Source organism: Tenrec ecaudatus, chromosome 14 (assembly GCF_050624435.1).
Source record: "Tenrec ecaudatus isolate mTenEca1 chromosome 14, mTenEca1.hap1, whole genome shotgun sequence".
Lineage (NCBI taxonomy): Eukaryota > Metazoa > Chordata > Mammalia > Afrosoricida > Tenrecidae > Tenrec > Tenrec ecaudatus.
In genome coordinates, this window is record NC_134543.1 from 113,210,499 (window position 1) to 113,236,754 (window position 26,256).

The window sequence follows — 26,256 nt, forward strand, 5'->3', positions numbered from 1 at the left end:
CACCCAAACCTCAGAGAGCGGATTTCACAGAAAACAGTGAGCACCACCGAGGTGAGCTGACAACAAAACGTTAAGAAGCACTTAAGACCCTATCCCACGAGTGACAAGTCAGCAGACAGCCAGGGAGACCAGCTGCCCAGGAGCTCGAGTCACAGAAGCCTCTAGAGAACTTCCCACGAGAGCCTATGCTTACAAGCATGGGCAGGCACGAGGGGAGAGATGAACTACAAGGAGAAGGCAAACACCGTGCGGAATATCCGAGAGGTCTAGAAAACATTCAACAGCCTCCAGATATGGGAAACACTGTTACCGAAATTAAAACTCAGTGGGGCTTCCGGCAAAAGAGGGCCTGCTAAATGCCAGCCACTCACCCCAGCTGCTTCCTGGAAACCAAAGTCAACAAGGAGAAAAGGGGCCACTTGCGGGGATATGGTGGCCGCCAAGAGAAGCGGCATTCTGGAAACCACAGGTCTAAGACCAGGCTTCCCCGTGGCAGTGTCTGTCTCCTCCCCCACCATCTGCCGGAAAATCAGCACCTGCTGCCACCTCACTCCCGTTTGGGGATCTCCACTCGGTTACCTGCTACTACTGTCTCTGCAACTGAGGCCTGCATGGCCCCCTGCCAATTCTGATCTGTTTCCTCCTTTGTTAATCCTCACCAGCTAGATAAATAACTATACAGCCAGCTGGTTCAAGAACTTAATAAATGCTCATGAGTTAAATATGATGTCATGTCTGAATGCTGTTTCAACAGTGTCTGGGAGCAGGGGCAGGACTTGGCCACAGACAGACCACTGCCGAAGTGCTTGTACTCATCTTACTCCAACTGTAAATGCTTCAAGTTTTCCTTCATAAAAAATTAAAACGAAACAATCTGCTGTTGCTAGTCCCGTCTTCCCTCTCGCTCCAAGTGAGCACACATGAATATTCAAACACAGATGGGCTTCTATGAACTGAGCAGCTCGTCTGGAAAATGCTTTCTAGAATGTAAGGCGATTCTGATCACAAGGAGGCTGGGACAGGGCACGCTGCCTGTAGTCAGCCCACTGGGCTGAAAGGCGCAGGGGAGTACAGCCAAGACAGGGGCTGACCCAGAGGCACACAGTGCTCACTGTTCACTAAGGCATTATCTAGACCACAAATGAGCTCTCTTCAAAATCTTAAGGACACTTCAAAATGGCCAGCCTCGTCTTTAAACACAGCCACCAAACAAAGGGTTCAGAACTCGTTCCCGCGCAACACCAGAGTTTTAAAAGGCAGCAGCCTGCGCTAAACACCCACATTTTGTACTCGGAAGGAACACTGTTTTATAGTGTTGTCTGGTAGCACATACCTGAGAAGATACCTTCCAATGACCACTACATACATGAGACATGCCAGGGTCATGAGCCATCCAAAGCCTAAACCCATTCTAGTGCCGTCAAGTCTATGCCAACTCCCAGCAGCCGTGGACAGTGAGGTGGACCCGCCGCATGTGGTTTCCAAGACCCTGCCCGGCCTCTCTCCCACACAGCAGGTGGTGATGGAGAAAGCTCATGAAGGGTGGACTCATACAGCCAAGTATTGCCATTGCTGTCAATACGTTGAACACCTGTAAACACTTGAATTGCCAAAGCTTTTAGACGAACGTTATTTTCAACAACAGAGGAGTTGCCTGGGCAGTCTATGTATAAACACCTTATAGAACTTGGTTCCTTGGTTTGGAGAGCTAGGGTCACGGTTTCCTGGGGCACCCCAGCTAAGTGGCCTGCTAAAAGTGTTGAATGCCTCTGTTCTGCCTCCTGGTCTGCTGAGGAGCACCGGGGTCTTAAAAGTTTACAGGCAGCCATCCAGAGCCTGACACTGGATCTCTGTTCACCTGGAGCAAACACACAGACAAGGAGACTGGGACTGGGATGAGGATGAAGAGACGGAATGTGTGACCAACTGCCTCTGGGAACAACTGCCTCCCTGGGCATGAGACCAGAACTGGATGGCACCTGGCTATCATTACTGGACGTTTTGATCAGATTCTACCAAAGAATTGTGATCAAAAGGGGGCAGATGCAGAACAGAACATTCCATCCTATGGACTCCGGACTTCCTGGAGTCATGAAAGATAGGTGAATCCCTGGAACTGATTGCCTAGAAAGCATTTTTACATCAAAAACTGAAGTGGTCTTAAAACTAAGCTGTTTGGTTTAATTAATTTTGAAAAAAAAAAGTTTAAAGGTCTTCCTCGAGCACTATACTCTTTACAAATTATCTACATGGGCTCAAACTGACAGCACCTTGAAAGATGGCATAGGAATCTTGGCGGGCAGGGAGCTTCCGTTACCGCGGAGGAACAATCCAGAAAGGAGGTTGAGCAGCTACCCAACACAAGGAATGTAACGATGCCGCCAGTGTGTACACGGAGAAGTTGCTGAAATGGCGCATGCTATGCTCTGAATAACCTTGACTAAATAAAACTGAGACACAAAGAAATGTAAGAATCAGAGATCAGCCCCCAATACAATGATCTTTACAAAGATTATAGAAAGAAGAGACAGTTAAAAAAAAAAAGAGTTAGAAAAGGGACAGGCGCTAATACCAAGGGCTCAAGTAGAAAGAAATGTTTTGAGAAGGATAATGGCAACAAATGTACAAATGTGCTTGACACAGTGGATGGATGGATGGATGCATTGTGATAAGAGTTGTATGAGCCCCCAATAAAATGATTCTTTTTAAAAAAGACGATGATGGCAACACATGTACAAATGTGCTTGTCACAATGATGTATGGAATGATGGATGGTTATAATAGATGTTAAGAGCCCCCAATAACATGATTTACATTTTAAAAATTTAAAAAAAATTTTTAATTTAGTTATATGAGCCCAATAAAATTATTTCAAAAAGAGAAGTGACATCTTTTAAAATCAAGTTCCACATCTACTCTTCACTATTATCTCATGAGCTGACACTCCATATTTAGGGAAGGAGTTTAAAAAAAGAAAGAGCAAAAGCAACAACTCCTTAAATCATCATACAGGGAAGTAAGGGCCCCTGTGTTTCGAAGGAGAGAAAGAGTCTCCTTCCTGAGCCGCAGCCTTGATCTCCACAGCAGCCAGGGCTCGGGGGGGCCCCCGCACCCTGCTCTGAGCCTCGGGCACCCAGCTGGCCTGCAGTTTCAGGCAGCCAGTCTCTGAAAGAGGGGCAGAGGGTCGCCGACAGGACACATTGTTTGTGTCCTGATCCCACCGGCCCCCAGCTCTGCGCTTATGCTCCTGAACAGTGGGGGTCTAGCCAGCGAGTGTGGGAAACCAACACAGAGGATATATGACAAGGACCATATTCCTTGATAACAGAGAGAATCTGAAAAGTTAGTAGGAGAGCCTTTGCTTTGGTTAAGTTAGAGATAAAGTCCAAGTACACGATCCTGCTTTAGGTAGCATTCCCACGGATTCTCCCTTGAGAGCTGTGCTGCCTCAAAGTGAGCACATGGCTGATTGCATCTCCTTACAGAAACTGACATCCTATTGCATCTATCTCTTCCCGCCGTGACATCCAGTCCCCTCACACCTTCCCCCAATGCAGGTCTGAGGTTTCCTCACCTAGAGCTTAGGGACCTTATTGCAGACTCCACCCATCTTGTGATGGCCGAAACTACTGGATATGCATGTTTCATGGCTACCTATAAATATCCCAAGATCGTGAAGATTCACTCTCTTCTCTCACCTCCACATGGGCCATTCAGAGGGGCTGAGGTGAGCATACTGCCATAAACTGACTCTCCTATCTTTCCTACCCAGCAGCTGCAGGAGAGGGTGCTGCCCCACCAGCTTGTCCCCAAAGTGACTCCTTAGGGCTTAAGGCACGTTTAGTCACCGAAGCATAAGAGATACTGTCATACAACAATTTAGTCCTTGGAATGTAATGGTGTTGATAAATGAGGAGTAAGTATGTGTTTTTGTTCCTAAAATTATTCTGAGGACGTAGACTAGTCATTCGCTGATAGCACAGGGAACTGGGGGAAAGAAACCTCATTTTCCAAAGCTCAAGTTAGTTCAGGTTCGATTTTGCAAAAGAAAATAAGAGTAAAGTTTAGAGGGTTACCTTTAATTTTAACCTGGTTCTACCTTCTTCATCCAACATTTCCTCATCTTCAAATTCATCTTCATAATACTGAGGGTCAAAAGGTCTGCAAATGTTTTTTAAATAAACTATTAATCATGTTTGGTAAGGATGATTATTACCATTATGGAATGCTATCTCTACGAATACAAACCAATATATTTAAAGTGTTTATAATATGAATACTACCAACAAAAATTTTAAATCATAAAAAGATCTTTATGCTCAACTTCAAGGGAGAATTCAAATTACCATACTGCCTGAAAATTTGGTATTACTACACACTGTTGAAAATAAAGTATAAGCAAACTAAATGTTTACTCAAAATGCTCTTTGTTCTTATACGGTAAGTCCTTCCAAAGCACAGACCCACATGCTGCAGCCTCCGCACCCCTCTGTTTGAGGGAGCCATTCAGCCGCTCCCGGGTATCAGCACCGCCCACCGCTGTCAACCACACTGGTGAGCGGCTGGCCCCACCGGCTCCAAAGCCACTAGCTTTCCTGGCCCGCGGCGGCTACTGCAAACGACCTCGGCCGCTTCTCTAACAAACCTCCTCACACTCAACCTCGGCCAGGGCAGGGTTTCACTGGCCAAAATCTCTTGGAAGCCTTAGGGTGTCTGTAAATTAATTCACAAGACAGTATCAAACTGCTAAGAATCTCCCTTAAGAACATTCCATGCGAAAGGGAGAACTGATCGCCAACGATCTTTGTGTAACACACACACTCAAGCAACAGAAATGTGGGTGAAGGGAGGCAGTGGAAGGTGTAAGACATGAAAATAATAACTTATAATTTATCAAGGGTTCACGAGGGTGGGTGAATGGGGGAGGGAGGACACAATAGAAGAGCTGATACCAGGGGCTCAAGTAGAAAATGTTTTGAAAATGATGATGGCAACATATGTACAAGGGCACTTGATACAAGACAATGTATGGATTGTTCTAAGAGCTGGAAGAGCCCCCAGTAAAATGAAAAACAAAACAAAAACATCCCGTGCTTTTCCATCACAGGATAGGCTTACTTTTTTCTACAGACACATAAGGAATCTTCCATTCTTTGGTATGATGAATCAACTGTGTGAAATAACATGGCAACATTCCTCGCATCCCTAGTCAACATGGAGGAAAATGCTTCACTGATGCTTTACCTGGGCTCCACGCTGAGGAAGTTGGGCAGTTTAACGAAATACAAATCATTTCCTAAATCAGTGTTCACTTTGGGGATTTCCACTTCTATTCTGGTCTCAGGAATTGGCTCTTCCTCCTGTTGGTCCTGGGGTAATCCATTTTCATCCTAGTAAAGGAATCAGATAAATTCCAGAGTTCGGTGAGATCTTAGAACAGCTTTGCTCAAACTCTGTCCCTTAGGGACGTCGTGGGCAAAAGCACACTTAGACCACCATTACTGCAGGGCGAAGGCAATCCTCACTCTCTACCTGTACCCACTGACTCCCAACAGACTGGTTTGAATGCATCACTACAAGAAAATCTCTTGTATTGACAAATAGAGCTTGCAAATATTAGCAGAAGGATATCAATCAACCATTCAATAAGAGATAACAATTAATATCAAGGTAGAGCATTAACTAGCACACATTTCTTAGCATGGTCACCAACATGACACTCAAGTCAATGGTTCTCAATCATAGGCCCTCACAGTACAGCCCCCAAAGGCCTGGCTAACCTCAGGCTGGAGAGTGACTTCAACCCTCCCTTTCAAGTCTCTTGATTCTATTTCCAAAGTATAATTCAGTTGTCAACATCTTCTCCTAAGCAAAGTGAATCCCTTAGCCTGACACTTCTCCTCAGCCTTTGAACCAGAGGCTCAGGTCATGTTACGGCAGTAGTTTTACTCACAAGAGGCTGTCCCGGAGTGGGTGGCTTATCTTCCCCGTCACTCCCTGACGATATATCATCTGCACCCCCAAAGAGGTCCATGGTTCCACTATTATCTTCAACAATGGAGGAAAGATGAACAGGATTAATTTCTATACTGAAGGTTCTCCAAAGGTAATCATTAAGCGGGCAGCAGAAACCCCACAGAGAAACAACTGGGTTCCCGGCCTTCAAAAGGTCGAGCAGCACGTCTGCGGCAGGGAGGGGCGGCGCCAGCGGGGGCAAAGCGGCACAGGAGGCACTTCTCTCCCTTCCTTTTAGTGCCCCGGAGCCCACGTGTCCTCCTGCAGTCGCAGTCGCAGAGATCCTCAAAGTGGAGGTGGCAGCACGCCACAGGCCAAGTTTCTACCTGAGGACCTCGAGGCTCAACATGATCGCTCCCTCTCTATGCAGGCCCTAAGTCTTTCAGGTCAGACCTTCAGACAAAGCACCACCACTGTGCTCTGTGAAAATGAGTAGTTCAAGGTGGGTTATCGGGGAACCAATCAGAAAGACAAGAGGTGGATTAAAGAAAGATCATTGCTATTGGTAATGACATAGTCTAGGGCAGCAGTTCTCAATCTGTGGGTCTCGACCCCTTTGGGGGTTGCCTAAGACCAATGGAAAACACATTATTTCCAATGGTCTTAGGAACCGAGACACCACTCCTGTCTCTAGGCAGGTCCGCCCACCTGTAGATACGCCCACATACAAGTACCCCATGTGAATACTGTTACCCATGCTACACCGTGCTTCAAGACAAAATTTCATTTATTTGTAAGTAGAAATAAATATTTCACAATATATAATTACATATTGTTTTTGTGACGAATCACTATGCTTTAATTATGTTCAATTTGTAACAATGGAAATATATCCTGCTTATCAGATATTTACATTACAACTCACAACAGTAGCAAAATTACAGTTATGAAGTAGCAACAAAAATAATGTTATGGTTGGGATGGGGGGTCACAACATGAGGAACTGTGTGAAAGGGTCACGGCACGAGGAAGGTTGAGCACCACTGGTCTAGGGAAAGAAGAGGAGAGTGAGTTAACGAGAAGGCAACATCATTGAAAAAGAGGGAAGGAAGTAAAAGGCCAAGGTATTGACAAGTTCATCCAGGTGATCAAATAACCAAAACTACAACTTTCACCCGGACCCAGACAACACTTTGATAGCTTCTTCTTGGCTATTACCATTATCCAACATACTCTATGTGAGCAAGTCACAGGGGAACTGTGTTCTCCCAAAATGTATGCCAGCTTGCCCAGGTCATGATTCTCAGTGGTTTGGCAGTTATGTGATGAACTCCATGCTGTGACCGAATGTGATACACCAGCAGGATGACGTTGATCCCATCACGGACCCGTTCTGCTCTAACAAGTTTCCTGGGATGTTCCCGACAACACTTTCTCCTACAAGGGGGCAAAGACAAAGGGGCCTACTACCACCCAGAAAAGAAGAGTCAGAAGCAGAACTTATCCTTTGGACCCAGGGTTCCTGCACTGGAAACTACCTAACTCGGGGAGGACTGATGCCAAGACACATGGAGAGCTCCAAGAAACAAAGGTCCACAGATAGTGACAGGAGACAAAGACCTTCCTCCTAAACTGTTAGCCAACAATGAAAAAGCCTTCTAGAACAGTGTTTCCCAAAGTGGGCAGTACCACTCCGTGGAGGGTGCTGGAAGGGAATGACGTGGCAAAAACAGATACCTACACTTTATCCTGGATTGTAGGCTACAGGACTCAAGTTGCTATGGCCTGGGGGGGGGGGGGGGTGGGACTGGGGGTGGAAATGCTGAGTAATTTTTTTCCTGAAAAGTAGAAGGTAGGCCAAGACAGTTTGGGAAACTATTCCCGAGAGCTAGAACCGCACATCTGGACAGACTTTTAAGACTATGAGAAAATACATTCGGCTTGTAGTATATTTCTGTTATAACAGCACAAAATAACGAAGGCGGAGAGTAAGCAGAATGTTTTGTGATACTGAAGTATATGCTAACACAGCTATTAAGAAAAGTAACAATGTATTGCTACCAGTGTTCCAGTTTATGCGTGCATGAATTCATTCCACAAGAAATGTGTTTACGCTCTGTGCGATTCATGGATGGCCACAGCAAGTTCTCTCAGAAATACACCGGGGTTGGTCTCATTAGGGGACAAGGAGGAGGATACTTTGCGCGCCAGGAGCAAAAAAACGACTCTGAGGTCAGGGCTAAGGTGCTCACATTTACTCATCGTGTTGCGAGCCGCCCTGCCTCATTACGCGGGTCCTACAGCGGGGTCTCATCTGCTTGACGTGCCGAGAGCAGTACTGGTATAGTCTGTCCAACAGTGGCTGTGAGCCAAAGAAGGATGAATGAGTGCATCTGCCAAGCTGGGAGTCGCTCACCGTGGCTCTCACAGGGCTTTGTAACTCTCAGCAAACTGACTCGGTAGGACTACGCAAATGTGAGGGACGCTGGACGCCCACCGTATTGACACTCACAATGTAAACAGGGGGCACGGCATCCTTGTGGGGCTTTAATCCGTTCATGGCAAAACTCCCATTATCTCTTTATTTCATTATTCCACAGCATTTTGAAGGTCCCGAATACGGTGCGTACAGAGCCCTAAAGTGGGAACTGGTCAGTTCTGCAAACCCATTATGGCTTAAAATGAGTCACCGCAGAGAGAGGTACAGGGACCCTCACTACCACCAAGAAAGAAGAGCCAGGAGCAGAGTGTAGTCTTTGGATCCCTCGATCCAAGAGAAACACAAGGAAGAGAACTCAAATTCTTTGAAAAGTCCTTTGAAAAGGTTTACTGGGCCAGCTGAGACTAGAGAACTGCCTAAGCCTAATCCCCTGCAATACATTTTAAACCTTGAACCCTATCTATCCCAAAGCCACCTCTCAGTAAAATAACAGATTGGCAACAAAAGAAAGCACCTGTGAGGAGAGCACCCAAGATCATCGCAGTGAGACCAGAAGATGAGCCATTCCTCTAGAGCAGGGGGTCTCAACCTTCCAGTGCCACGACCCTTCAATACAGCTCCTCATGTTGTGGTGGCCCCCAACCATAAAGTTATTTTCATGGACACTTCACAACTGTCATTGTGTTACTGTTATGAATCATAATGTAAATATTTGATATGTAGGATATATTCTCAAATTAAACATAATTAAAGCAATAATTCATCACAAAAACAATATATTATATATTGTGAAATATTTATTTCTAATTACAAATAAATGAAATTTTATCTTGAAGCATGGTGTAGCATGGGTAGCAGTCTTAATATAACAACAGTTAAAAAAAACAACAAACAGTGAACTACATTGCTGTTTTGAGACAGTATGCGTAAAAGCCAACATCACTGCGAAGGTTGAAATAGCTTCTTTTTCACCACATCAAAAATTCTTGTGCTATCTCAGAAACATCTTCAAGGTTGACTGTGAAATGGCTTCTGGCAAGTGAAAATGGGGTGACGGGTAGATTTGGAAAGTACAATGAAATTTCTTCGTGGACTTACAGAATGCCTCATCCACCGGCATGGCATCCCTCATAGCATTGCTTCAGATCAAGGAACTCACTTCACAGCAAATGCAGTGCGGCAATGGGCCCAATTCCCATGGAATCCACTGGTCATGTCATGTTCCTCATCATCCTGAAGCTGCCGGCTTGATAGAATGATGGAATGGGCTCCTAAAGACACAATTACGGTGCCAACTAGGTGGCAACAACTTGCGGGGCTGGGGCAATGTTCTCCAGGAAGCTGTATACGCTCTAAACCAGCGGCCAATATATGGTGCTGTGTCTCCAATAGCCAGAATTCATGGGTCCAGGAACCAAAGGGTGGAAGCTGGAGTGGCACCACTCACTATTACTCCTAGTGATACCCTTGCAGCATTTTTGCTTCCTGTCCCAGCAACCCTGTGTTCCTCAGGCCTGGAGGTCCTGGTCCCGAAGAAAGGAACTCTCCCACCTGGAAACACAGCACGGATTCCACTGAACTGGCAGCTGAGAATGCCCCCTGGGCACTTTGGGCTTCTCATGCCTTTGGATCAACAGATCAGGAAGGGTGTCACTGTATTAAGTGGTGTGATTGATCCTGATTACCAAGGAGAAACTGGACTGGTGCTACATAATGGAGGTAAAGAAGAACATGTCTGGAAATCCAGGAGATCCCATAGGCCGACTCTTAGTGCGACTATACCCTGTGATTAAAGTAAATGGTAAGTTACAGCAACCCAATCCTGACAGGACTTATAATGACCCAGACCCCTCAAGAATGAAGGTCTGGGTCACCCCACCAGGCAAAAATCTACAGCCAGCTGAGGTGCTTGCTGAGGGCAAAGGTAATACAGAATGGGTAGTAGAAGAAGGTAGTTCTACCTATCAATTACAACCAATAATCAATTGCAAAAGCAAAGTTTGTAATTGTCAATGTATTTTCTTTTTATGTGCTTATTGCATATCTTTCCTTTGTTAATGTATGATATATCAGATATAAATGGACTCAGTGTGTTTTCATATATATGTATGATAGATGATTCATAAGTATAAGTGTGATTTCATCAATGTCTGGAAATTATATAATTATATATGGCTAAAGAATTGTGTACAGGTGACAGGTTGGCAAGAGGTGGATTGAGGTAGTTTATTGTGCCAGCCTGGCCGATAAACACATGTGGGATTAATTGAAGGGTAGAGAGATAAATGGCTTGGCGAGCCTCACCTTTCTTGTCTCTTGCTCTTTGATCATCGTACCAGTGTGCTTGCTTGTTCTTTGCCTCAATTTGCAAGCTACACTACCTGTGGGACACCTATCCTGTGGATTGTGTCGCTGTAATTTGAGGTTCCTTCAAGATCTGCTTCACCACACAATTGGAATTTACATCTCTTGACTGACTGTTGGTGACCTGGCTGACTGTTGATGACCTGCCTTGCTGTTTGCTGCCTGTGCCCGGATAGCCTGAATTTCTCTACAGAGGACTACCTGGCGGCCCTCAAGACTTGAAGGCCTGCCAGTGTCTCACAGCTGTCTCACGGGAGTGAGTTGCACTGAGCCATTTGTACTGCTTTATAATTTAACTGTCTGTGTTATCTGTCTATCTATCTATCTAAGTGTATATATAAAATTACTAGCAATCTGGTTTTGTCTCTTTAGAAAATGCTAACACACAGCATGGGCAAGTGTTCTTTCACAGGAATTACCACCGTAACCCTTTTGTCTGGTTCAATGAAAGCAGATAAGGCAGGCAACATGTAAATTTTATTTTCATCCAATTTTTTTTGCCAAAGCTGGTTTCATGTGGAATGACTTTATCTTTTCAGACAAATAAAGACATGTTGCCTTTGGTCCCTGCAGTGAGAAATTTAACTCATTCAAGATGGCAAAGATGGCAACCAAGTAAGCTATTTTCTGCAGTTCACGTGTATCGCTGAAAAGTATTTCGAACTGTGGTCTTGCTGATTAAAAAACGTTTTGAGTTCATCACGACGCTCAAAAATACGTTTTAAAACTTTTCCTCTCCACAACCATCTCACCTCAGTGTGAAATAGCAGAGCACTATTCTGCGCATCCAACTCGTTGCACAGTTACGAAAATAGCCAGCTGTTGGAAGTGCTCGCCTTTACAAAATTGACAGAACTTATGACGCTTTTCATTACTTCTTGTAACTCTTTGGCAGTGTCTTCGTTACTAATATTTGCCAATGAATCGTACAGTAAGTTTCAACGACTCTTGGTGACTCATTCAGTACTATACATTGAAATACAGATCGACATCCTAGCATAGCTGGAGCACCACCTGTGCAAACACCACAAACCCTTTCCCAAGAGATCTTATGCTCTTTCAGAAATGAACCAACTGTGTCAAAATATATCGCATGCAGTTCTCATTTCAAGAGGTTTGCAAAAAATAAACTCAGCTTTAAAGTCGCCATCATTAACGTACTTCACGTAAACCAGTAACTGAACAGTTTGCAACATCTGTAGATTCATCAAGCTGGATGCTAAATATTGGAAATGGAGCAGATTTAATTTCCTGGATTACCTGATCAAGAATATCAGCAGACATGTGATCTATTCTTCTGTGGACAGTGTCGTTAGATAAGGAAATTGCACTCAATTTCATAACAAATTCGTCTCTGATCATAACTCAAACAATGTCTTTGGTCACTGGCAATAGTAAATCCTCAGCAATGGTGTGAGGTTTCATAGCTCTGGTAATTCTAAGTGCCACCAAACATCAAGCTTCAATGGCTGCTATGTTTTGTTTGTGGTACTTGCCACCAGTGTCAGGTCTGGCTTTCTTGAGTCCATCAGCTTTGCTTCTAAAATAGTTGGCATCCTTGTCAACACAGCACGGATCCTTGCTATCAAAACGGCGTTTAAGTTTATCTGTCTTCATAGATTCGGCAGATAAACTTCACAAAAATAATACATTGCGGTTTCTCAATTCCTGCTGTAGTTATTGAGGTAAAACCGTATTGTAAAAAAATCCTGACTATATTTTCTTTTCTTAATGTTCTTCTCTACATGATCCATTGTCATGGTATGGTTTGCTAATGAAAATAATATATACAATACAAAAGAAGATAGATGGCATAGTTCAGTCAATAAAGTTCATTAAAGCTTCCTATGGTTTACCATTCTGTGTTGGTTTGTTTTTTTTAACACAACTGTGATTATCAAAAGGAGGCGATATTTACATCAACCACAGCTGAATATAAAAAGACCGATCAGCATCCAGATTAAGTTCCCATGGTACAGATATTTTTTTTCAGTAGTTGATGATTGTACAGAACATGATTTTGTTTACCCAGTAATTATAATTCATGAAGTGTCGTTTACCTCTAATACTGCTGCTTTCAACATAGTAGCTCCTTTTAACAGAGAACCTGCTTTCAACACAGCAGCTGCTTTCGACACAGTAGTTGCTCTCTACACATATAGCTGGTCCACATAAGTACATTATGGCACCAACCCTATCACATACACCTGTATTTGTATGGGGTGTACGTGATGGGGTTGGCTCGATGATGTCATCATAACGGATACTTCTAAGTGGGTGTATCTGCAGGTGGGCAGACCTGCCTGAAGACGGATAGAGGAGCGGTGTCTCGGTTCCTAAGACCATCAGAAAGATGTGTTTTCCGATGGTCTTAGGCGACCCTTGTGAAAAGGTCATTCGACCCCCAAACCCACAGGTTGAGAACTGCTGCTTTAAAGCAAAGACCGAGGGGCAGGGAGGCAGAACACTGGGCATCAGGCAACCAGAACCCAGTTAAGAGGAAATGCTGCCAACACACTATGGAAAGCATAACAAATGTCACCCAATGACCCGTATCAAACTGCTCAAAACAACCGAATTCTCTGGTCGCTTTCACCAAAAACACAACTCAGAAAAAGAAAAATTAAACGAGGCACTGGGATACCTTTTGGCATCTCAGCGTCACTCTCTGCTTCTGAATCTGACGCAATCGCATTCTTGCGTTTCATTCGTAAAACCTCGTCATCACTGTCACTGCCTCTTGCAGATTCTGTAAAAGAAAGGGAGACCTTCTGCATGATCACATCTGAACCCCAGCTTAGAACGTACATGCTTGTCAATAGGTTCTTAAAGCAGCCGTGGGGAGAGACCAACGGTGGTACATACAAATGATGGAACACCGCGCAGTAATAAACATGGGCGACCTCATACACGTATCAATCTCAATGCGGTGTGCTCCTGGAAATGAGTCAATCCATTTGCATGACATCTCGGAAAGGCAAAACTAAAGCAGCAGAACAGATCAGTGGTTGCAGGGTTTAGAGGTGGGGGTGCGACTACAAGCAACGGCAGGAGGGGGGTTTGATGACAGACTGTTCTGTAGGCTGACTGGTGGGGGTTGTACAAAGCTCTCTACATGTGTTAAAATAACAGAAGTGTATATGCACATACACAAAATCAACTTTACTCTTAGGTTAAGTTTAAAAGTTAAATTTAAAACCAACATTGGTTTTCTTTAAACAGAAATACAGTAGAAATGAGAATAGTAGTATTAAAATATGTATGATTGTATTGACAGATGACTCATTTCAGAAGAAAAAAACAATAAGTAAAAATATTGGAAAGGAGTATATCACTAAATACATCATAAAACAAATGTATCATTAAATACATAAAAAGATCTGGGTAGAACAGGACTATTGTATAATCAGTAAACGTTAAGCAGGGTAGTCAGTTACCTATGGCCTTCACCTTACGTTAGCCAGCTAGTATTTGGAAGAGTGCATGACTAGGCGTCCTGGGGGTACAGTGATTAAAGTGCTCTGAGAGCCACAAGGTGGGCAGCTCAAGACCACCAGCCACGGGAGAAAGACGTGCCAGTTCTACTCTGTCCTACAGGGTCGATTGGAGTTAGAATTGACTGGCGAGCAGTAGGTATTAAATATTTATGAATATTAAATATCTTGATAACAATACAAACAAACAACTCAACTCTGAATGGTTATTGAATACTTACTGGCATCCCATATTTTACACAGACCTGTATCCATCTCTGGAAATATTCTGACCTCCCTCCTAAGACTGCAAGAATGTGGTCTTGAATGATATCCTGCGAGGTATGTGTTACAGAGAAAAAGAGTCCTTCCTATTTAAACTCTCTAAGAAGAGAGGATAAAGATGTAATTAATACAATCAGTCACCTGAAGAAAATGAAGCAATCCAGAAAAAAACTTTAGGAAGACTTCCAACCTAATCAAGATGGCCATCACATAAATAAATAAATAAATAAACGAGATACCTAACCTTCATGTATCATACGCTACACGAAGAATCTATTAACTTCATCAGAACAGCAAAAGCAGTTACAAAAGGGAGGCCCAGAAAGCCAAACTCTGGCTGTGCGTTTCGGCCAGCCTTCAGGGAATGAGGGCCCCGCCCTAAGCCCACATCCCCCTCGGGCTGGGGTGCAAGTGCCAAGTTATCCCAGCCCAGGAACATGGGCCAGGGAGACCACCCAGCCACCTTCACTCCCAGATTTGATGCTTCCCAAGCAAGCTTCTGATTACCCTAGGGTGGCATCCACTAGAGTTGCCTCTGAAGAAAGAAGTAAGATGGAAATAACTGGTCACCTTCATTGCAAAAGACACACCTTTTTGCAACTAGATTTTTATACAGTCGATTCTGATGCATTTGATTAGCTGAGTACACACCTTAAAACCCAGCGGGCGCTGGATGGACTAGAGCCAGGTGCCCACACCTCAGTACACTCCAGGGGACAAGGCAAGCAGTCCTGTCCCCGCCCCTCCAGGCAAATCCAGTCTCACCGAGGCTCCTTAAACAGCCCACAGAGTGGAAACGGCTCTGCTGGCCGGGTAGCCTGGCACCAGCCACAGACTGGTTTCCTTTACATGTGTTGCCTGGTTATTAACATACGGGGCAAGGAGAGACGTGTAGGATGGGAAGAGGTTGCCAGGGAGGACAGGAAGGAAAGCCAGGGTTATGAAGGCTGGAATGAAGCAAGCATACGGGGGGTGGTGGTGGGGGGGAATCAAATGAATGGGCCCACGGGCACTTCTACTTGCGTGGAAAACGACTTTGTGTAAACGGTCCTCAGAAACGTCCTACCTGACTTACGGTCCTGGTCCTGGTCGTCGTCCTCGTCGTCGTCGGAATGCCTGCGGTCTTCATCGGAGGCCGGTGGTCTTTCGTCATCAGAATTCGGCCCTTTGTCCTCGTCGGACATCTGTGGCCGCCCCTCATCGTCAGAGTTCTGTTTCTCGGCATCGTCATCGGAAGCTGCGGGCTGGTCGTCATCGGAGTTGGGCTTCTCCTCGTCATCAGTGTTGTGCAGTTTCTCCTCCTCCTCCTCCTCCTCCTCCTCAGAATTCTGCAGCTTGTCGTCATCGGACCCTGGAGCCCTGTCCTCCTCCTCCTCCTCCTCGGAATTCTGCAGCTTGTCGTCATCGGACTGATCGCTTTTCTCGTCTCCGTCCCATTTCTCGTCGTCGGACTGAGCTTTGTCAGAACCGTCCGCTTCTGAGCGATGGCTCCCCGCGTCGGACCGAGCGCCTTCATCCTCGTCCTCGTTAGGGCCCTCCGAGCCGCTGTGCTGCTCCCCGTCGGAGGGCTCGTTGTCCTCCCGGTCGGAGTGCTCCGAGGCTTCCGTTCTGTTGTCTGAGCGTTCGGAGGCACGGTCACTCCCGCTGTGGTGAGAGGCCGCCTCGTCCTCACTGTCATCTCCAAACAGCTCCTGATTACTGGGTTTGCCCGAGTCACCTCTGTCATCCTGGTCACTCTCGCTTCCAGAGGCATTGCTGCCAGAAGCAGCATTCTCTTGATCAGAATCCGAGTCGGATCCAGAATCAGAATCTGTGAGAGAAAAATTACATTCAAATTTTTAGCAGAAAAGGAGGAGTAAGGCACTCCCACGCTCATCCAACATAGAGGCAACCACAGCAGCGAGTCTGCTCCAAACAGTCAGCACCTGCTTTCTCGGTCCTCTCAGCATCCTAGCCGGACGTTGTAGCAGCCAGGAAAGCACTTCATTAGGAAGCAGCGCTTAGTGGGCTTCCACTCAGCCTACCTCCCACCCATCTCTAATTAATAAGGCACAATCTCTGTGTGCCTGATTTCGCAAAGGATCAAGGTGATCACCCCTCCGTCGCAAAGGACTGTGACTACCGCTTGCTTCGGTCAGGCGGCTCTCTAGAGGGCCAGTTTATAGGACTTACCTTTACCCCACCGAGGCAGAACTCTTCAGGTGCGGAGGCCACTAGGGGGAGGGAAGCAAGCAATTATAAAAAATACCTACACTCCCTCTTTACTTGTTGACATAGTTAGGTTCCCAAAACTGGGTTATTATGTGAAAACTGGCATTATGTGAAAGTAGATGGTTTCCCCCCACGTCCAGACCGTTTGTCTGTTTCTTAGTTTTAATTTGGCAAATATGATCAGATAAATAACAACAACTGAAACTTGCTGATGTCTCAAACTGATGGGTCCCATACAGTATTCTGAAGGAGGTAGCCCAGAGGGCGCCAAACTGTCACAGCTTCCCCACGTCCCCATTTCCCCTTCCTCCTGTGCTAGTTCACAGCGTCCCTCACAGGGGTTCACTCTCGCCCCTGCAAGCCCCGCTTTCCTGTTCCAACCGGTTCTGTCCTTGGGGCCTGGCAAGCCACTGCAGCTCAAGGCTGGGCATGGAGAGCAAGTGCCCACTGGCTGGGCACTGTCTGTGCATCGCCTGGAGGCTGTCGCTACAGAGCAAGCAAGCCACCCAGAGACCGTCCTCATGGCAGAGGCAGCTCCACAGCCACCAAGCCTGCTGCCTCTCCCTGTGCAAAGCAGCCGAGAGCCGGTGTCCACTCTTGTTGTACATGCACAATGCCGAGAACAAGCAAGCTGCTACACGCGGAGCAGGTGTGCCGCCACATGCATTAGCTGCACGGACGATGTACAGCATGGAGGACAAGAAGAGCCTAAAAAGGCTCACAGGAAAGGCTGAGGAATGAGGTGTTTGACCCAGAGGGGCTTTCAAAAGTGCCCACATATTCCTGGGGCTCTAGAAGGCCACACCTGGGCCCAGAGACAGGGGGAGTCTTTGAGGCAAACTACACTCTCACCTCTGGCTCATTCACCTTCAGCATCTGTACCAACTAAGGCAAGACTTGTAAACCGCAAGCACCAACACAGACATGGATCCAGTCTATAATGGTGCAGAGATTGAGAGGCACTGGACAAAACTTCTGGGAATTATTGGTTTACCACTAGGCTAAAAGAATTGAGATGTCAGTGGTCACCCACATATATAATCTATGAATACAGATTTTAAAGTATCAGGTCAAAAAAGTTACTTAGCAGGGGCTGGCCCTAATCCCAACTATGTGATCAGCCCCTCCTCCAGCAGAAGAATTCACTTCAGAGGTCAGCACTGAAGCTACAGCTCAGGGAGAGGGACATGTCTGATTAGAGCACACAGGAGAGGAAGAGAGAGTGGAGCACATCCTGGACCACCAAGCCCTGAGGACGATATTCCTGCTCAGAGCAGCCAATGCAGATACAGGACCATAGGGCCACCTCCACTATGAGACATGTCCTCACTGACGTCCCTCAGTGACGCATAGCGCTATGGGGGACAACACTGGAGGCACAGTGCGGGAACTGTGCCCGATCTGACCACACCACACTGAGGCAAAACTCTAAGGGTATGCAACAGAACAGCAAGGGGAACAGAGCAAGGAAGTCCCCAGATCACACCAAAAATAGACTGTGGGACCAAGGCGTGGCACCCCATCAACTTGATCAGAAAACACTTCTAAAGGTCAACAAATAGACCTTGAACTATTTACAGGCTTTTCTTCTTCATTGGTTTGTTGTTGTGTTTTCTTTTGTTGCTTTGCTGTCTTGTTTTGGTTCACATTATCTCTGCATGTCTATCTAGATAAGATAGGCAGAATAAACAATCTGGAGTGGAAAACAACAGGACCTATGGTTCTGGGGGAACATGGGAGAGGGGCAGGTGGGGGAAAGGAACTGGGTATTAAAAACACAGGGAACAAGGGAACAAGTGATCCAAAATTGATGGCGAGGAGAGTATAGGAGGCCTGGTAGGGCTAGATCAAGGGCAATATAAACGAGAGGAGTTACTGAAACTCAAAAGAAGGCTGAACATGAAGTGGGACAATAGGAAAGTAAAATGAAATAGAGGAAGGAACTAGGAGGCAAAGGGCATTTATAGAGGTCTAAATACAGACATGTGCATATATAAATATATTTATGATGGGGCAATAGATCTATGTACATACTGGTATATTTACAGGTTTAGTATTAAGGTGGCAGATAGACAGTGGGCCTCCACTCAAGTACTCCCTCAATGCAAGAACACTTTGTTCTGTTACACTGGCATTCCATGATGCTCACCTTTCCAACACAATCAATGAAGACAAAGCAGGTGCATAAGGTATATGCACCTATCAAAAGATATGGTGTCCATCAAAAGATTTAGTGTCTGGGGTCTTTAAAGGCTTGAAGATAAAGAAGCCATCTAGCTGAGAAGCAACAAAGCCCACATGGAAGAAGCATACCAGCCTGTGTGATCATGAGGCATTGAAAGGATTAGGTATCAGGCATCAAAGAACAAAAATCATATTATGAATGAGGGGGAATGCGGAGTGGGGACCCAAAGCCCATCTGTAGGCATCTGGGCATCCCCTTACACAAGGGTCACGGGGAGGAGATGAGCCAGTCAGGGTGCGGTATAGCAACGATGAAACATACAACTTTCCTCTAGTTCTTTACTGTTTCCTACCCGCCACCATCATGATCCCAATTCTACCTTTCCGGCTAGACCTGAGCATGTACACTGGTACAGATAAGAGTTGGAAACACAGGGAATCCAGGACAGATAAACCCCTCAACATCAATAATGAGAGTAGCAATACCAGGAGGGGATGGGGAAGGTGGGGGAGAAAGGAGGAACCAATCAGAATGATCTACCTATAAACCCCTCCCTGGGGGCGGCAGACAATAGAAAAGTTTGTGAAGGGAGACATTCAACAGTGTAAGACATGACAAAATAATAATAATTTCTAAATAATCAAGGGTTTGTGGGAGGTGGGGCAGGGAGGCAGGGGAAAAAATGAGGAGTCAAGTAGAAAGCAAATGTTTTGAGAATGATGATCGATGCCAACAAATGTACAAATGTGCTTGGCACAATGGATGTATGTATGGGTTGTGATAAGAGTTGTATGAGCCCCAATAAAATGATTTTTAAAAGAAAAAAGAGTTGTATGAGGCCCAACAAAACGATTTTTAAAAATTACTATACAAACAACCAACAACACATAAATTGCAGCAAGAAACCTTGGGAAGGGAAAAGAAAGCAACTTCCATACTTATCAGATTACAATGTTAAAAATGTCCATTTTCCAACAAATTAATTATAAAATATGCAAAGAAACAAAGTGTGGACTACACTCTGGGGGAAAAAAGGTTAATTAATAAAAACTAGTCCTGCAACAGAAAAGTGGGTGAAAGGAGACATCGAACAGTGTAAGATATGACAAAATAATAATAATTTATAAATTATCAAGGATTCATAGGGCAAAGGAGGGGAAAATGAGAAGCTGACACCAAGGGCTCAAGTAGAAAGCAAATGTTTTGAGAATGATGATGGCAACAAATGTACGAATGTGCTTGACACAATGGATGGATGTATGGATTGTGGTAAGAGTTGTATGAGCCCAATAAAATGATTACAAATAAATACTAGTTTTGAAGAGGCTCAGATATTGGACTTAGTAAACAAAAACATTAAAAGAGCTCTTTCAATGGAGCCCTGGTGGTGCAGTGGTTGGGCTGCTTAACTGCAGTGCCAGCGGTTCGAAACCTGCCGATCTATAAAGAGTTAGTCTCAGAAGCCAAAGGGGCAGTTTTATGCTGGCCTACAGGGGCTCCACGAGTGAGAATGGGCTCAATGGCAGTGATGTAGCTTCCTTGGCTTGGTAGAGTAATGAGTTTGTAACATGTTGGGTCGCTAAGCACAAGGTCCGTGGTCCAAGTTCACCAGCTACTTGGCGGGAGAAAGCTGAGGACTGCTGGTAGCGTACAGCAGCCTCAGAAACCCATAAGGGACCTCGAAAGTTGCAATGAGTTAGAATATGAGTAAGAATCCATTTGATGGCTGTGGGTTTGGTTTTTCTTTTCTTATAAATATGTTCAAAGAACCATAGTAGATCACAAAGAACTTTTAAAAAATTGTGCATATCTCTACACAGTGAATATCCTAAAATTTTATTGTGGTGATGACTGCACATCTCTTTTTAATATATTTAAATCATTGAATTGTATAGCACATGAATTATATGTCCATTAAACTTAAAAGTAACAACTTAAACATTTTAATTTTAAAAATTTCAAAAAGTGAGTATCAATAATAAGCAATTAAAAAAACCAAGAATTTAAAATTTTTGGAACTGGTTGAGTATGCTATTGTTGTTGTAAGGTAGATTGAATGAGAAATTCACTGGAGGGATTCAATAGATTTTAGCAGGCAGAAGCAAGAATCCATGAATTAGTTCTTCTCCATAACTCCGAGAGTCCAGAAAAGTAATGAAACACACGAGGCATACCAGGAATTGTCCTGTCACATTCATACTACCTTCATAACTATCCGTAGCTTTCAGCAAGAGCCAGCCCATCACATTTTGCTAGTTCAACCCATGGTATGCCTACAGTGTTTTTTCTCTCATTTTCAAGAAGCTTTATGAACATTATTAATCTCCATAATAGATCATATTCTTGTTCATGCTCCCCTCTCCCTTCCCCATAAAAGGGTTCTATAATCTGACCCTTATATGACACACTGCATTTCCAAGTATTTCCCAGTCCCAATGACATGCTTGGCCACGTGAACTGCTCTGGCCAATCGAATGTGAGTGGCCAAGATGTGTGACATACCTGATCAGAAGCTTTGAAAGCAATTGCATGGTTCAGCTTGCACTCACACTTCTGTCCTCTGCTACAAGACGAGCAGTTTTAGATAAAAGGCTGGATCCCGGAAGGAAAAGAAACAAAGACACAGCACACTGCTCACTCCTTACATCATGAGAGCACTACTGTAAGCGACTGACATCTGCAGGGGTTTTTGGTCACTGTGTAGAGCAGACTAATGCAACCTTGTAAAGTCCAGTACATTCGAAAGCAAGGCATTGAAAGAGAAATGGCTTAATGGGAATAAATGAGAAGTGTAACTTTAAATGTTATGAGCTCCTGTTAGAAATTTCTATCAAGTCTAGATTTTATTGTAAATGTCTACTCCCCAAATTAACAAGAATGTTGCAGGCAACCTTTGAGTAACTGATGGATAAGAAGACAGCCCTCATCATTTACGTGAAGAGAAAAGAACTGACCCATGACATTTGAAAGAAATATACTAGGTCTAGGGAGGGATTCCACGCACGTTAAGAAACTTGCTGGGTGCAATTTCCTTTCACAACTTCTAGACTCCAGAGAGACACCAGACAGGTCTCTACTACTTTCCAGGAAAGCACACTGGATCTGGAAGCCACGAATCCCATTATGTAAGGAGTCCCCAGGCGGCATAAACTGTTAAGCACTTGACTATTAGCCAAAAGGCTGGCAGTTTGAATGCACTCAGAGGCCCGTTAGAAGATGACCTGCCTCCGAAAGATCACAGCCCTGAAAACCCTGGGGTGCAGGTCTACTCTGCACACACAGGGTAGCAACTAACAACAACACAGAGACATTCAGCTCAGTATACACATCACTTCCCCAGACAACGGGAAACTGCAGGCTATATCATATCAAACTATAGCTTCCAACCATTCCATTTTTATCATAATCAGCATTATGTAAGTGTCACCATTCTAACTATAATTTAGATTAGTTTACTAGTTACCATGTGTAGAGCATAGAGTTCTCAGGTAACGATATTTAATGAGTATTATCACCAGGCCTCTTCCCAGGCAACTTTGAAGGATTCAAGTTCCCATTGTTTCAATCCGTACCACCCAGGCACTCCACACTGAGAGGGATGAATAAATTAAGAAGTCCCAAATTTATGATGGGGTCTATTCCTATAACTCCCTCGGAAGTCTGTTCTGCCGTAAGTCAAATGGAATACTTTTTGGCTTTAAAGTTTTCATTGTGATTGCCTTTTTATTAGGAGTACCTTTAAAAATCTGATCTTTGTCTTTGGGGGATGGAAACATTTTACATCAGCAGCGAATGACACATGGCAACATTGTATATATATTAGAAAAACAGGCTGTGCTCTCCTAACTGGAAAACTTCCGTGGGAGAGATACTTATTGAGGGAATGAACCGGTTTCATGGGCGAGTCACGAGAGGGCGAGGGGCTCGCGAGGCCTTGAAGGATGGATGCATTATGGACAGGACAAACCGGGTGAAAGGTAAAACTAAGTGCAAAACGTCATGGGATCGAATCGGTAGGCAGGGCTCTACATTTCCAGGCTCATTCTGACTGGAGCCTCCTAGGTATCCAACCCAGCGAATCTCTCTCATTATTAGTCAAGCTCAGGTCATTACATTCTACAAGTTCACGGAACTGGAGTTGAAGAAAATGGGGAGGGGGTACATAACGCATTTTGCGAAGTTAAAAATATATACGATACATATGGAGAGAAACCTTGAGTCTACAGGATTGGGAGGATATTGACGTTCATCTTGGGCCTCTTTCTCACTTCAATTCATATTTCAAACGCCATAATCCAGTCCCTGGGCTAGAAATGCTTACAGAGCAAGCATGACCAACCCTCCCCCACACACCAGAAAGTCATTCACTTATTCATTCATTTCATCAACAGCGTTTTCATCCCTGCTCTCCAAACCCAGGCCCGCAGGCTCCTCTAAAGTCCCAACAAATTCTGAAGTTTGCTCGGGCTCTTAGAAGATGCGCTCCCTGACCATAACGCTGTGCAGCCCCATCCTGGTACCCTCCTCACCCACCCGCCTGGCACTCCCCATCACCTTCTGCAAACCCGCCCACCCCAGCCCCATACTCCCGGACAACGTCCCCCCGTACTCTGCCCCCCCGCCAGCAGTCGGAGATGTTGCAGAGCCCAGTGCAAAGGCAGGCACGGTGGGAGCCAGGGCTCCCTTCCAGACTGCGCCCATCGATCTGCCAGCGCCCCGCGGGCACCGCACACCTACGACTACGTTTGCCCCCACCTGCCAGGGGAGGTGGCACCGCCCAGAGCGCCCGCAGACCCGGAACCGGACCGGGCCCGCGCCGCCACGCAGTCGCCTGCCGAGCCCACCTTTGCGCTCAGCATCGCTGTCGGCGTCACTGCCGAAGAGGTCCTCCATATCCGCCATCGCGACGCTCTGCGGCGGCCGCCCGGCTGGGGGCGGCGCGGCGCCCGTCTTTACGGCACCGCGCCGTCTTTACGGCACCGCGCCGACGGAACGCGGCAGTGTCGCAAAGACTCCCTCGCTGGGAGGCTTGCCTTCGGTGACCCGGCTGGCCGGCGTTCCACCGTCTACGTCCGCACGGGGGGGACGGACCCCGGCCGGCTGGGCCCGGGGAGGACTTGTTAGCGGCCAGATAGGGGGTGGTCCCTCTCCATGCCTAGGGGGCCCCCACAGTGGGAAGCCGGTAAAGGCTAGAGGGCATGCGCCGACCCAGGCCTTCAGCCCGGGGTGGGGGAGGGGAAGGGGCGGGGTAACCCAGGTGGGCGGTACACCTGGGCTTAATTCCGTTTAATTCTCTCTCCCTGCCCCCCTTCTCATGCTGCCAAGAGGGTGCCAGTGTTCAGTTTCCTGTAACGCCTGAAACTTCTTGATAAAATCCCACTTGGATAACTGGGCTTCGGCGTGAATTCGTTCCCGTGGGAAGCCAAGGACCGAAGTCTTTCTCACCCTAAGGGATCTTATCAGATTCTCACCCCAGTCGGGTCCTCGCCGGCCTTAAAGGACTTTAGATCGTTATCAACCCGTGTCAGGCCCATTGTTTCTGGCCGACCGGCAGTTCTCGGCCTACTTGGTCTCTGAGCCCCGTATGTTCTTTTAAATATGGTGTTAGGAATTAAAGCTGGGGCGGTGGGGGCGGGGATTAGAGATTAGTACCTTTAAAAATAACAAGAATGCTATCAAATAACTTTTATTTGAAATTTTCTAAAGAAAAAAAAACTCTATATAGAGAGAATGGCATTGTTTCCCAGTCTTGAAAAGATCTTTAATGAGTGGTTTAAAAAACGACAACCAAACACTCCTGTGAATTTCTACATTCAATCCTAAATATTTGGGGTCTCGAATCATGTTCCTTTTAAGCGTCTCGAGTTTGGGGAACAAAAAACTCTGAAGGAGCAAGATCTGGGCTGTGAGAGGGGGGTGTAAGGTTTCCCACAGAAATTGTTACAAATTAGGCCTTGCTAGCTCCCGGAATGAGCAGATGCTTTGTTATAATGCGGGAGTGGGAGGTAGGGTTTGTGAGATATTTTTTTCTCAGCCCTGTGGCATAGTGGTTACAAGTTTGGCTACAACCCGTTTGAAACCCCTAGCTGCTCCTAGAGAGAAAGACCGGCTTTCTACTCCCGGACCGTTTCAGTCTTGGAAACTCACAGGGACAATTCTACCCTGTTCTATAAGGGTTGATCTGGGTCGTCATCGAGTTTGTCAGTGAGTTTGGTATTTTAGTTTACAATGTAGTTTGCAGATCTCTTAAAACTTTTTCTTAGTTTCCCTTTCTCAGAAGGGGTGGCCGTGAATTTGGAACCTGGGAATTGGGAATTCTAATACAGAACAGCAGCGGTCACAACAACTATCGCTGAAGAGCCCCAAGAATGAGCTGTTTCTTCTTTGTGATAGCTAAGTGATGTATCAGTGTGCGTGTGGACCACTTTAAAAACAATTCATTCACGTTTTGAGGGTATGTGGATATTGTGACTAGAGTGACATGCATGTATCTGTTTCTACTTTGTATTCCTTTGAAAACATAACAGGGAGTGGAATTGCTGGATCTCGTGGTAATGCTAGAGGACTCTAGGTAGCATAGTGGTTACATGCTTGGCTGGGAATCAAAGGTTAGTGGTTCAAACCCACGAGCTGCTCTGTGGGGGAAAGACAGAGCACTGTGCGTCTGCAAATGTTTACAGCCTTGAAAACTCCAGCGGGCAGCTCTACTCTGCCCTGCAGGGTCATTATGAGTCAGTTCACTTGATGGAAGTACTTTTATTTCTTTTTAAATCATTTTATTGGGGGCTCATATAATTCTTATCACAATCCATGCATACATCCATTGTGTCAAGAACATAGGTACATTTGTTGCCATCATTGTTCTCAAAATATTAGCTTTCTACTTGAGCCCTTGATATCTGCTGCTCATTTTCCCCCAAGGGGGGGGGGTGGGGGGAAGAGGACCTGATGCAAAGGGCTTAAGTGGAGAGCAAATGCTTTGAGAATGATTGGGGCAGGGAATGTGTGGATGTGCTTTATACAATTGACGTATGTATATGTATGGATTGTGATAAGAATTGTATGAGCCCCTAATAAAATGTTTTTTAAAAAATAAAGAAAAAATAATTTTGTGTTTAATTTTTGATGAATTTATACTAATTCATTATTTAATAATGAAGCAGCTACATTGTATTAGGGACACAAAGATGGAGAAGCTGTGTCACCTCCTGGGTATTTACACGACCTCATCGTCTAGTGAAGAAAGCTAAATTACAGGAGTGTGTCAATCTAAGGGAGAACGTAAAATACCCTGGCTTTTCGTGGTAAAATCTTGCTGGGTTGAATGCTATCTTCTCCATATA

At 45.4% G+C, this 26,256-nt stretch overlaps 1 protein-coding gene across 2 annotated transcripts in view; it reads right to left on the bottom strand.

The window, feature by feature from the left end:
• The window catches only part of LEO1 (LEO1 component of Paf1/RNA polymerase II complex), a 36,106-nt gene extending 12,194 nt beyond the window's left edge, over positions 1 to 23,912 (bottom strand). For both annotated transcript variants that reach the window (XM_075530548.1, XM_075530547.1), the window contains exons 1-6: positions 23,758 to 23,912; positions 15,584 to 16,327; positions 13,404 to 13,508; positions 5,954 to 6,048; positions 5,245 to 5,390; positions 4,077 to 4,161 (exon numbers count right to left, since the gene is read on the bottom strand). In XM_075530548.1, coding sequence (XP_075386663.1) covers positions 4,077 to 4,161; positions 5,245 to 5,390; positions 5,954 to 6,048; positions 13,404 to 13,508; positions 15,584 to 16,327; positions 23,758 to 23,815 — 1,233 coding nt within the window. In that variant the 5' untranslated portion in view covers positions 23,816 to 23,912. The remainder of the gene's footprint in view (positions 1 to 4,076; positions 4,162 to 5,244; positions 5,391 to 5,953; positions 6,049 to 13,403; positions 13,509 to 15,583; positions 16,328 to 23,757) is intronic.
• Positions 23,913 to 26,256: the final 2,344 nt, after the last annotated feature.